Source organism: Heptranchias perlo, chromosome 15 (genome assembly GCF_035084215.1).
Source record: "Heptranchias perlo isolate sHepPer1 chromosome 15, sHepPer1.hap1, whole genome shotgun sequence".
Lineage (NCBI taxonomy): Eukaryota > Metazoa > Chordata > Chondrichthyes > Hexanchiformes > Hexanchidae > Heptranchias > Heptranchias perlo.
The window spans coordinates 6,925,793-6,938,545 of NC_090339.1; the positions used below are offsets into that span (position 1 = coordinate 6,925,793).

General features: G+C 45.5%; 1 protein-coding gene across 1 annotated transcript in view; it reads left to right on the top strand.

Annotated features, from left to right (window-relative positions):
- LOC137333187 (sodium- and chloride-dependent neutral and basic amino acid transporter B(0+)-like) overlaps positions 1-12,753 on the top strand; it is a 106,474-nt gene that overhangs the window by 13,864 nt on the left and 79,857 nt on the right. Inside the window, exons 5-6 of the mRNA XM_067997370.1 lie at positions 4,072-4,177; positions 12,169-12,301. Coding sequence (XP_067853471.1) covers positions 4,072-4,177; positions 12,169-12,301 — 239 coding nt within the window. The remainder of the gene's footprint in view (positions 1-4,071; positions 4,178-12,168; positions 12,302-12,753) is intronic.

Genomic DNA, 12,753 nt, shown 5'->3' on the forward strand with positions numbered 1-12,753 from the left:
TGGTTTTATGAAGGGGAAATGGTGTCTGACAAATTTATTAGAGGAAGTAACGGGCAGGGTGGATAAAGGGAAACCAATGGATGCAGTATATTTGGATTTCCAAAAGGCATTCGAGAAGGTGCCACATAAAAGATTACTGCACAAAATAAGAGCTCATAGTGTTGGGGGTAATATACTGGCATGGATAGGGGATTGGCTAACTAACAGAAAACAAAGAGTCAAGATAAAAGGGTCATTTTCAAAATGGCAATCTGTAACTAGTGGGGTGCCGCAGGGATCAGTGCTGGGGCCTCAACTATTTACAATATATATCAATGACTTGGATGAAGGAACAGAGTGTCTTGTGACCAAATTTGCTAATGATACAAAGATAGGTGGAAAAGCAAGTTGCAATGAGGACACAAAGTGTCTGCAAAGGGATATTGACAGCTTAAGTGAATGGGCAAAACTTTGGCAGATGGAATATAATGTGGGAAAATGTGAAGTCATCCACTTTGGGAGGAAAAATAAAAATGCAAAATATTATTTGAATGGAGAAATACTACAAAATGCTACTGTACAGAGGGATCTGGGTGTCCTCGTACATGAAACACAAAAAGTCAACATACAGGTGCAGCAGGTAATCCAGAAGGCAAATGGAATATTGGCCTTTATTTCTAGGGGGATGGAATATAAAAGCAGGGAAGTCATGCTACAACTCTACAGGGCGCTGGTGAGACCACACCTGGAGTACTGCGTACAGTTCTGGTGCCCTTATTTAAGGAAGGACATATTTGCATTGAAGGCAGTTCAGAGAAGGTTCACTAGGTTGATTCCGCGTATGGAAGGGTTGTCTTATGAGGAAAGATTGAACAGGTTGGGTCTACACTCATTGGAGTTTAGAAGAATGAGAGGAGATCTTATTGAAACATACAAGATTCCGAGGGGACTCGATAGGATAGATGCTGAGAGGATGTTACCCCTCATGGGGGAATCTAAAACTAGGGAGCATAGTCTCAGAATAAGGGGTCGCCCGTTTAAGACAGAAATGAGGAGGAGTTTCTTCTCTCAGAGGGTCGTGAATCTTTGGAATTTTTCACCCCAAAAAGCTGTGGAGGCTGAGTCATTAAATACATTCAAAGCTGAGTTAGACAAATTTTTGATCAGCAAGGGAGTCAAAGGATAAAGGGAAAGGGTGGGAAAGTGGAGTTGAGGTAAAAATCAGATCAGCCATGATCTCATTAAATGGCAGAGCAGGCTCGAGGGGCTGAACAGCCTACTCTTGCTCCTATCTCTTATTATAGGCAATCAGTGAACAATTATTTTCCAACCTCCATGCTGGGGGGTTCATAAAAATGTAGGCAAAATATTCAAATAGAAGTGAAAATAAAGAGAAAATAATGAAATTGAAGGGGAGAAATTGGGCAGACAGGGCAAGGAGAGCAGAGTGTTTTATAAAAAATGTGTTTTAAGGAATTTTAATTGTGAATATTAATATTACACTAATAAAGTTATTTCTCATTTTTGAGTAACTGATATTCTATTATATCAGAAATTGCTTCACCATCAGAGTTTGTGAGCTCAAACATTGACAAAAATCTCAGCCCAGGGAGACTGGTGTTCCCCAGAAATGGCAGTAATCCTTGGACACCACATCACCTCCCAGCCCGATGACCTCTACTGCTGGGAGCGACAAGAGCAGCAATGCCATGGGAACACCGTCACAGCCAAGTCACACACCATCCTGACTTGGACACATATCGCCGTTCGTTCATTGTCGCTGGGTCAATATCCTGGAATTCCCCATCTAACACCCCTGTGGGAATATCTTCACCACAAGGACTCCAGAGGTTCAAGGAGAAAGGCCTATCACCACTTTCTCAAGGGCAACTAGAGATGGGCAATAAATGTGTCCTTGCCAGCATTGCCTACATCTGAGCACAGATTAAATAATACAGTAAATATTTGTTTACAGCAACAGGACAGTTTAACGAGTCTACACACTGCCCTCACTTGACCTGCCTGCCTGCCTGATACAATTTCACATTTGAAGATTTCAATGGAGGTACCACAGTCCCATAGAACATAGCAGCACAGAAAACGCCCTATTTAAATATGTGCCAATCTACACTTTAAAGTATTCTGAGCATGAGCTTGCATTTTACATTCAACAGCATAACTGTGTAGCCAAGTGCTACAAATGGCATACACTCACAGACAGGTAACTTAAACATTTTGCCTCCAGACTCCTTGATTGCCAGGCACCTAGGAAGGGAGGGCAACAGATTTAAGGTAGTATAATGATGAAGTCCTGAAGACCACACATGCCAACAGCAAGAGAAAAAAAAGCAGCACTCCATGAATGTTAGCCCAGGAGGCAGCAACAGCGTGAATGACAGGGACTTCTGTTGCTCTTTCTGATGAGTTACTGATTTGCCCAATGCTAACCACATATCACTTCCTCCCAAATATAAGCCCTTGAGGGGGGCGGGTGGGGCGGGGTGGTGGGGGGAGAGTGATGTGGTCAGAACTTTGAACAGATGAAAGTTCATTTTATCATCCTGTTATACGTGTGTAAGTAATTTGTCTGACAAAATTTAAATTTATAAAATATATCTTAACTAAAGGTTATGCCTTCATCCTCCTTTTTGCTTATGACTTAATTTTTTTTTATTCGTTCATGGCGAGGCCAGCATTTATTGCCCATCCCTAATTGCCCTTGAGAAGGTGGTGGTGAGCCGCCTTCTTGAACCGCTGCAGTCTGTGTGGTGAAGGTTCTCCCACAGTTCTGTTAGGAAGGGAGTTCCAGGATTTTGACTCAGCGACGATGAAGGAACGGCGATATATTTCCAAGTCGGGATGGTGTGTGACTTGAAGGGGAACGTGCAGGTGGTGTTGTTCCCATGTGCCTGCTGCTCTTGTCCTTCTAGGACGTAGAGGTCGCGGGTTTGGGAGGTTTATTCATTTGGGAGGTTCAGGATAAATCACAACGTTATCCTGAATAAAATGTACTTATTACACATATTCAGATCTTTAAAGGGACTCATGCATTGTGATAAAGAGGGCAAATGGGATTCTGGGTTTTATGTATGGGGTAATGAATAAATAAAGCAAAGAGATAATCATGTGTTGGTACAAGATGTTGGTTAGGCCCCAGTTGGAATACTGTACAGGATCCCATTATAGAAAGGAGACTGGAGACGTGGAAAAGATGCAATGCTGATTCACTAAGATGAACCCAGAGGTGAGAGGATATGGTTTTGATGAGAAACTTAAAAAAAAAGCTGTAAATTTTGTTGTTATGATACTGGACTAGTTAACACAGTGTGAGAATTCAAATCCACGGAACCTACGCCCCTACCTAGTCTGGCCTCCATCTGATTCGAGCTCCACATTATGTGGCTGACTCTCATGCGTGGAATTTCCTCAGGGCTTCTCCAAATAGGCTACCGTCAGTTCGACGGAAACCCTGGATAGACGCATAAATGGGCTTTCCCCCTGAAGTGATGGTGGCTGATTGGGAGGGAATTACCGGCATTAGGTGTCCTCTGAAGTGGCCTAGCAAGCTACTCAGCTGTAAAGAAAAACAACACTGCCACCCTGTCAGGGGAATGAATATGGCCTTGGCAGTGAGAAATAAAAAGAACCCAGACTGCATTCGCTACAACAGATGTTAAGAGGGAAACATTTTAAAAGGGTAAAAAGTGAAAGATTATTTTTAGTGATTGGTGGATCAGTAACAAGGGGATGTTATCTTGATATTAGTGGAGGTAAAGTGTAAAGGATGGGCAATAAATGCCGGCCTCGCCAGCGACGCCCACATCCCATGAACGAATAAAAAAAAGAGGATTTTATTTTCATGCAAAGGGTCTATTAGAATTAGGAATGCTTTCCCGAAAATGATTATTGTTGCCAATTTAATCACAGTGTTTAAGAGGAAATTAGATAAATACTTTAAAAAATAATATTAAACTGTACAGAGAAAGAACAGGAATTAGAATAGAGAGTTCTGGTATGGAGCACAAGAACAATGTGCCGAATGGTCTTTTCCTGTGATGAGCTTTCCATGACTCTATTTTGCCCATTTTTCAGATCCCATCTGCAATTTTACATTGTCACCTGGACATTATAACAGAGTCAGTAACAAAACCTGCACAAATGGGTTATTGCAACAGAGTCCAAGTGAGCATTACTGGGAGTAAGTATCAATTCTGCAGGCAGCGGCAACTATAGGAATTACCTGTTGGTGAAGTTGGTAAATTGAATGTGCTGTTTGTTGGGTAATGAAACTGGTTATTTAGATAGCGATCCGGGGGGAGGGACGCGAGTGATTTCTGTGTTGCGCACTATTCTGGCAGTGAGGGGGTGATGGTTGGGTGGTCATGGAGTCAGTGTGGGACATGATCTGCTTTTTGGCCTGGGCTCCACCATAATGCAGTCGGCAAGCTGCCAGTGTGAGACACGGTCCCCGATATGCAGCTCGCTGATTCGGGGTCGGGGAATCGGGCGGTACGGCCAAAATTGAAGGATCTGCAGTGGCACCTCGAAGGGCAGCACTTTAGAGCAGCGGGCGACTTGTGATAGAGCCGAAAGCAGCAAGGACGTTAAATTTGGAAGCCATAAAAATGTTCTCCCTCACGCTTTCCCTGACTGCAGCAGAGGGTCCCTTTAATTTTCGCTGGAAACACCCCCTCCCGACTTATAGCAGCCATGGTTGGTGTGAACATAGAGTGTGGGGGGGGGGGGGGGCGGGAAGTGGCCCCAACTGCACCATCTGAACCTGGTTACCATACATGGATGGGCTTCCGACTGGAGCCTGGATGGAGGTGTGCCCAAAAACCAGAACCAACGGCAACTCAGCACATTGTTTTTGTCCTGTTGCTGCCCCATTTTTAAGTGCAAACGGGACAGTAATTTGCACAAAAATCACCCCCACTGTTTACATTGCATTACCCATTATAAAAAGAAACTGGGCCTGCCATTATAATACCAGTGAAAGACACACTGATTTGTGATCCTGCAGGTGTTTAGATAGTGAAATCTTCACTCATTTTTATTAATTTGTTTATAAAAATGAAGACTCACTATTAGATTTCCTACAAAAATGAAGAGCACAAAGTACTATGATTTTTTAAATTTGTTCATGGGATGTGGACGTCGCTGGCGAGGCCGGCATTTATTGCCCATCCCTAATTGCCCTTGAGAAGGTGGTGGTGAGCCGCCTTCTTGAGCCGCTGCAGTCTGTGTGGTGAAGGTTCTCCCACAGTGCTGTTAGGAAGGGAGTTCCAGGATTTTGACCCAGCGACGATGAAGGAACGGCGATATATTTCCAAGTCGGGATGGTGTGTGACTTGGAGGGGAACGTGCAGGTGGTGTTGTTCCCATCTACCTGCTGCTCTTGTCCTTCTAGGTGATAGAGATTGCGGGTTTGGGAGGTGCTGTCGAAGAAGCCTTGGCGAGTTGCTGCAGTGCATCTTGTAGATGGTACAAACTGCAGCCACAGTGTGCCGGTGGTGGAGGGAGTGAATGTTTAAGGTGGTGGATGAGGTGCCAATCAAGCGGGCTGCTTTGTCCTGGATGGTGTTGAGCTTCTCGAGTGTTGTTGGAGCTGCACTCATCCGGGCAAGTGGAGAGTATTCCATCACACTCCTGACTTATGTCTTGTAGATGGTGGAAAGGCTTTGGGAAGTCAGGAGGTGAGTCACTCGCCACAGAATACCGAGCCTGTGTCCTGCACTACCACAATATTTGTGACTGGTCTAGTTTAGTTTCCCCCAGGGATTTGATGGTGGGGGATTCAGCGATGGTAATGTCATTGAATGTCAAAAGGAGGTGGTTAGACACTCTCTTGTTAGAGATGGTCATTGCCTGGCACTTGTCTGGAGCGAATGTCACTTGCCACTTATCAACACAAGTCTGGATGTTGTCCAGGTCTTGCTGCACGTGGGCACGGACTGCTTCATTATCTGAGGGGTTGCAAATGGAACTGAACACTGTGCAATCACCAGCGAACATCCCCATTTCTGACCTTGCGATGGAGGGAAGGCCATTGATGAAGCGGCTGAAGATGGCTGGGCCTAGGACACTGCCCTAAGGAACTCCTGCGGCAATGTCCTGGGGCTGAGATGATTGGCCTCCAACAACCACTACCATCTTCCTTTGTGCTAGGTATGACTCCAGCCACTGGAGAGTTTTCCCCTTGATTCCCATTGACTTCAATTTTACTTGGGCTCCTTGGTGCCACACTCGGTCAAATGCTGCCTTGATGTCAAGGGCAGTCACTCTCACCTCACCTCTGGAATTCATCTCTTTTGTCCATCCCATACCATGGCAACGCATACACATTTCTAGTCAATTACACACAGGGTGGGGGGGATGGGCTAACTTTGCACACGGGGTGGGGGGTCGAGGTGACGTTACACACAGGGTGGGGGGGGGGGGCGCTGGGAGAAATTTTGACATCAGTGGAAAAGAAAATCAGACAGGGTGCAAAACGGGTGGCTGATTCACACTTGCCCGTTTTGTACCAACACCCAGGAATAATTTCTATCCCATTGTGAGAAGGATTGTGAAAGACTCAGCAGGCCACCAGGATGGGCAAATAGGCGGCAGGTGAAGTTTAATGTCGAAAAATGTAAAGACAAGCATTTTGCAGCTGAGAATAGGGACAAGGGTTTAGAGAGTTAAATTCTGAGAACAGGTTGCATAAATCCGGCTTGTATTCCCTTGATTACAGAAGATTGAGAGGTGCTCGGATCGAGGTCTTTAAATGTTAAAAGGATTTGATCGGGTAGATACAGAGAAACTATTTCCTCTGGTGAGGGATTGAAGGACAAGGGGACATCATCTTAAATTTAGAGTCAGCCCATTCAGGAGTGAAATCAGGAAGCACTTTTTCATATGATGGGTAGTAGAAATCTGGAACTCTCTTCCCCCAAAAGGCTGTAGATGCTGGGACCCCCAACTGGAGCTTTCAATTGCTATATTTTTGTTAGGTAAGGGTATCAAGGGATATGGAGCAAAGGTAGGTAAATGGAGTTGTGGTGCAAATCAGCTATGACCCAATTGAATGGCGGAGCAGGCTTAAGGGCTGAATGGCCTCCTCCTGTTCCTAATGTTCCTAAAATAAATGCATTTGAAATGGAGTAGAGGTGCAGGGGACCTTAGCGTGCAGATATATTGGTCGCTAAATGTGCTAGCAGAAGTAGATACTGCCATAAAATGGAATCCTTGGCTTCATATCTGGAGACATAAGGTCCAATTTTAACTTCAGGCAGAGAATGGGTGGGTTGCGAGCTGAGTGAGCCTGCAACCTGCTCACTGTTGCTAGCAGGAAGCTCGAGCTCTTTTGAGGCCCAGGCCTCATTCACATGCTGCCAGTGAGCTGCGGGTGTCAAACGGGTGCCCTGTGGTGCAGCTCGCCAGTTACGGAAGGTGGGAAATTGGATGGCTCCCACGCTTAGCCAGCCAATAGTCAGAGCCTGGGGAGGGAGGAGGTGTCTCGGATGGGCTGGCAGCAGCCCAGAGTTTATGGTGGGCCCAGGAGCAGTACTTCAGATCCTCCTAGCCCTGCCAAAAGAGTAAATTAAACATTTCCTGAGCCGTTTACTGAGCAGCCTCCAGTGGCTTTTAAAGGGCCACTGGTTATGCTGCTCACCGCCTGGTACTAATGACTGGAGTCTGTACAGCACACACTCCGGCCATTTGTACCTCGAAATTTCAATCCGGGTCCTATTACGTCATAGCATCCCGATTTACATATTACGTACCTGTTTGATACAGGCGGGCACTCAGGCCGCCACTATTAGGACCCTATCCAAGATGGCAGCTGCCAGAGCACTCGTGTAAGTAGGGCGGTAAGTAACCCAGCACCATTTTCGGATTGCTACCGCCTTGTTTACACCAGATGGAGCAGGTTAAAATTGGCCCTATAGAATACAAAAGAATGGAGGTAATATTGAACTTATACAAGAGTTCATTTGGGCCTCAGTTGGGGTATTGTGTGCAGATTTGGCCACTCCATTATAGGAAGGATACAAAAACAATGGGAAACACAATAGCATGATACCAGAGATGAGGAGTTACAGTTATGAACATAGGAGCAGGAGTAGGCCATTCAGCCCCTCGCGCCTGTTCCGCCATTCAGTTGGATCATGACTGATCTGTATCTGAACTCTATCTACACACCTCCGCATAACCTTTAATGTCCTTGCCTAACAAATTTATCAATCTCAGTTTTGAAATTTTCAATTAACCTAGCATCAATAGCGTTTTGGGGGGAGAGTTCCAGATTTCCACTACCCTTTGTGTGAAGAAATGCTTCCTAGCCTAACTTTAAGGTTATGCCCCCTTGTGCTGGACTCCCCACCAGAGGAAACAGTATCTGTCAATATGATCAACTCCATAAATCATCATAAACACCTCAATTAGATAATCCCTTAATCTTCTATATTCATGGGAATACAAGCCTAGACTGTGCGACCTGTCCTCATAATTTAACCCTTTTAGTGCCGGTATCATTCTGGTGAATGTGCGCCACACTCCCTCCTAGACCAATATATCCTTCCTGAGGTTCATCACCCAGAACTGAATGGAGTCTAACCAGAGCTTTATAAAACTGTAACATAACTTACACCCCTTTGTGTTCCAGTCCTCTTGAGATAAAAGCCAACATTCCATTAGCCTTTTTAATTATTTTTTGTACTTTTCCACTAGCATATAGTGACTTCTGTATTTGGACCTCCAAATCTCTGCTCCCTCACAGCTCCTAGCTTCTTGCCATTTAGAAAATACACTGATCTGTCTTTCTCAGGTCAAAAGTGGGACCTCACACTTCCCCACACTGAACTCTATCTGCCACAGTTTTGCCCACTTACTTTATCTATGTCCCTTTGCAACTTTCTGCTCCCATCTTCACTATTTACTGTGCCACCTAACTTAGTATTTTCAGCAGACTTGGATAAATGGCTCTCTTTCTTTCACCTAAGTCGTTTAGAAAAATAGTAGAAAGCTGAGACTCCAGTACAGATCTCTGGGGGACACCACTAATCAAATCCTGCCAATTTGAGTACATACCCATTATCCCTACTCTCTGTCTCCCACCTCCTAACCAATTCCCTACCCATGTCAATAGGTTGCCTCCAATTCTATGTGCTCTCATTTTTGTTAAGTCTCTTATGAGGAACCTTATTGAATACCTTCTGGAAGTCCATATAAATAACATCCATAGACATTCCCTTATCTACCATAATAGTAACCTCCTCAAAAAGTTCAACTAGGTTCATTAGACATGACAATCCTTTATGTGGCTCTCTCTGATCACTTCATGTTTGTCCAATTGCTCAGTTGCTCTGTCACTAATAATGGACTTCTTTGACACTAAGATTGAAACCATCTGTTCAGCTACTCTGTCACTTACCTCCTTTCCCCTAGCCCACAAAACCAAACTTCCCCTAAGGTTCCCTAGCCCTGAACTTGCATCTTTCTCTAGTTTGTCTCCTATCTCCCCTCATGCCCTCTCCGACCTCACCTTGACCATGAGACCCACCTCCTGCTCCTACGACCCTATTCCTACCAAACTGCTGACCACCCACTTCTCTAATTTCTCTTACTGGCCCCCATGTTAGCTGATATTGTTAACGGTTCCCTCTCCTCAGGTATTGTCCCCCTCCCCTTCAAATCTGCCGTCATCATTCCCGCTTCATAAAACCCACCCTTGACCCCTCTGTTATTGCAAACTACCGCCCCATCTCCAACCTCTCTTTCCTCTCCAAAGTCCTTGAACTTGTTGCCACCTCCCAAATCCATGACTATCTTTCCCACAACTCCATGTTTAAATCCCTCCAATCAGGTTTCTGCCCCTGCCATGGTACCATGGTACTTTGATAGTTTACCATGGTAAACTATCCCTCCTCATCCTTCTTGACCTGTCTGCAGCCTTTGACACAGTTGACCACACCATTCTCCACCAACGCCTCTCCTCCATCGTCCAGTTGGGTGGGATTGCACTTGCCTGGTTCCATTCTTATCTATCCAGTTGTAGCCAGAGAATCACCTGTAATGGCTCTGTTCCCGCTCCTGCACCATTACCTCTGGAGTCCCCTTGTCCCCCTCCTATTTCTCATCTACATGCTGCCCACGGCGACATTGTTTTTGGTCCCCGCCCGCAAAATCCATTCCCTAGCCACTGACTCCATCCCTCTCACTGGCCACTGTCTGAAGCTGAACCTGACCGTTTGCAACCTTGGCGTCCTATTTGACCCTGAGATGAGCTTCCGACCATATATCCGCTCCATTACCAAGACCGCCTGCTTCTACCTCCGTAACATCGCCCTCCTCTGCCCTTGCCTCAGCTCATCTGCTGCTGAAACCCTCACTCATGCCTTTGTTACCTCTAGACACAACTATTCCAATGCTCTCCTGACCGGCCTCCCATCTTCCACCCTCCATAAACTTGAGCTCAGCCAAAACTCTGCTGCCTATATCCTAACTCGCACCATGTCCCATTCTCTCATCTCCCCTGTGCTCGCTGACCTACATTGGCTCCCGGTCAGGGAGCGTCTTGATTTTAAAATTCTCATCCTTGTTTTCAAATCCCTCCGTGGCCTCGCCCCTCCCTATCTCTGTAACCTCCTCCAGCCCTACAACTCTCTGAGATCTCTGCACTCCCCCAATTCTTGCCTCTTACGCATCCCCGATTTTAATCGCTCCACCATTGGTGGCCATGCCTTCAGTTGCCTAGGCCCTAAGCTCTGGAATTCTCCCTAAACCTCTCTGCCTCTCTCTCTTCCTTTAAGACACTCTTTAAAACCTATCTCTTTGGCCAAGCTTTTGTTCACCTGTCCTAATACCTCCTTATATGGCTCGGTGTCAAATTTTGTTTGATAATGCTTCTGTGAAGTGTCTAAGGACATTTTATTATGTTAAAGGTGCCATATAAATGCAAGTTGTTGTTGTAGACTTCAATAACTTTCCCACAACAGATGTTGGACTAATAGGCCTGCAATTTCCTAGTTTATCTCTCTTACTCTTCTTAAATAGTTGAGAAGTTAAGTCTTTGATATGATAGCTGAGAGGATTGTGGGTTTTCCTTATAAAGGGTTATGATAGAGTAAACAATGATGTTGTTCACACTGGTGGCAAGTCGGTAAGGAGAAATTAATTTAAGATCATTACAAAAGAGGTAAAGGGGAGGTCAGAAACAATGCTATACACAGCGTTTGGTTAGAATGTGGAATTCTGTGCCACAAACCATTGTTGAAGCAGAGTCCATAAATTGCTTTAAACCTTACCAGTTTGAAAAAGAAAATGAGAGAGTATGGGAAGATTTCAGGTGAGTAGGATTAGATTAGGTGGCTTCTGTGGAGAAAAGTACCAGTGCAGACTTGATGGGCGAATATCCTGTTCGTGTGTTGTTAACATACGATTCTAAGGACTGTTAAGGCTTTGGCAGCGGTCAGTCATGAGGAACTCGTGCAGAATTACATAGAAGGAGATACAAATGAAAAGTGAGTCCTGAACTCAGACTCAGTGCTGGAGTTAGATAACTGCACGAAGGGCAAGATGTTGAGGTATCATCACAAGGCTGATGGAGAGTGAACTGTACCCGGAGTTTCCAGCCCCACAACACGGCTGCAGTGGCTATCGTTAACTTCCAGTGCAGGAGGAGACCACAGCCGTGGAGTTCATTTTTAAAATGTTTTCCCCAAGCCTGGGTCACAATTTGGGCGGCAATGCCTGATGGTGCCCTCCAACATTGACCCTCCACTGGAGTTTGTGGGGTCAGTGGGAGGGCCACCTTGTTTACACATGGTAGGTGGGAACAAGCACCACCTCCAACACATCTCCACCATCTGCCTGCCCCATGCTGCCAGAAACTCCAGCGTCTACCCTCCCCCTACTGCCATCACCACCCGTGGAGGGAATGGTGCCCAGGCCACTCACCCCTTGACCCTGGCATAGATTTGATCAGCTTCCTGAGCTAGGAACAAGATGAGTTAAATTTGTCTCCGCTTTTGTTTCTTTGCTGTCACATTACTGCATTTCTTAATCTTAACATGATGCTCCTTATCAAGTAATTAAATAACCTCTGGTCTTCCCTCGGGAATTAGCCCTTAAATAAAGAAGGATGCAATACGCCCTTGTGTGCAATCAACACTGTTCTTATGTTTTCTGTTTTCATTCATTTAGTACCGTAGTTTTACGCCGTTCAACTTCAATTAATGAAACTGGGGAGATAGTCTGGCACCTAGCCCTCTGTCTGCTTCTGGCCTGGCTGATAGTTTCGGCAGTGATGTGTAAAGGAATTAAATCTTCAGGAAAGGTAAAAACTAATTTTGGAAAGCCTTAAACAATATTTCCACTTGTCGGTTAAGGCAGTAGGGGAAGGGTATTAAGAAATAGAACACAAAAATGAAGACAAACTATGCCCTAGGTTCAGGCCTGAATTTGCTGATAGGTGACTCAATGCACTGTTTGATGGCTCCTGAGGTTCAGGTGTTGGTGGATGAGGTGCTTGCTTGTGAGGAGGGTTGCCCTTTGTGCCTCTCCTTGGTCAGCGTTGCAGTATAGTCTGCAAGGAGATGCAACCAAGTTTCAGGCCACAGTTGATCATTACTGTCCCTCGATTGTGCCAGCTTTCTGCTGTATGGCAGCTGGAGGAGGCATCACAGCTCAATATCTGCCTCACTGCTGACACAGACCCTGAGATTCCCCCCCCCCCACCCCACCCCCGGTAATTGTCACATAGACGTGACGAGGCTTGTAGAAATGGTT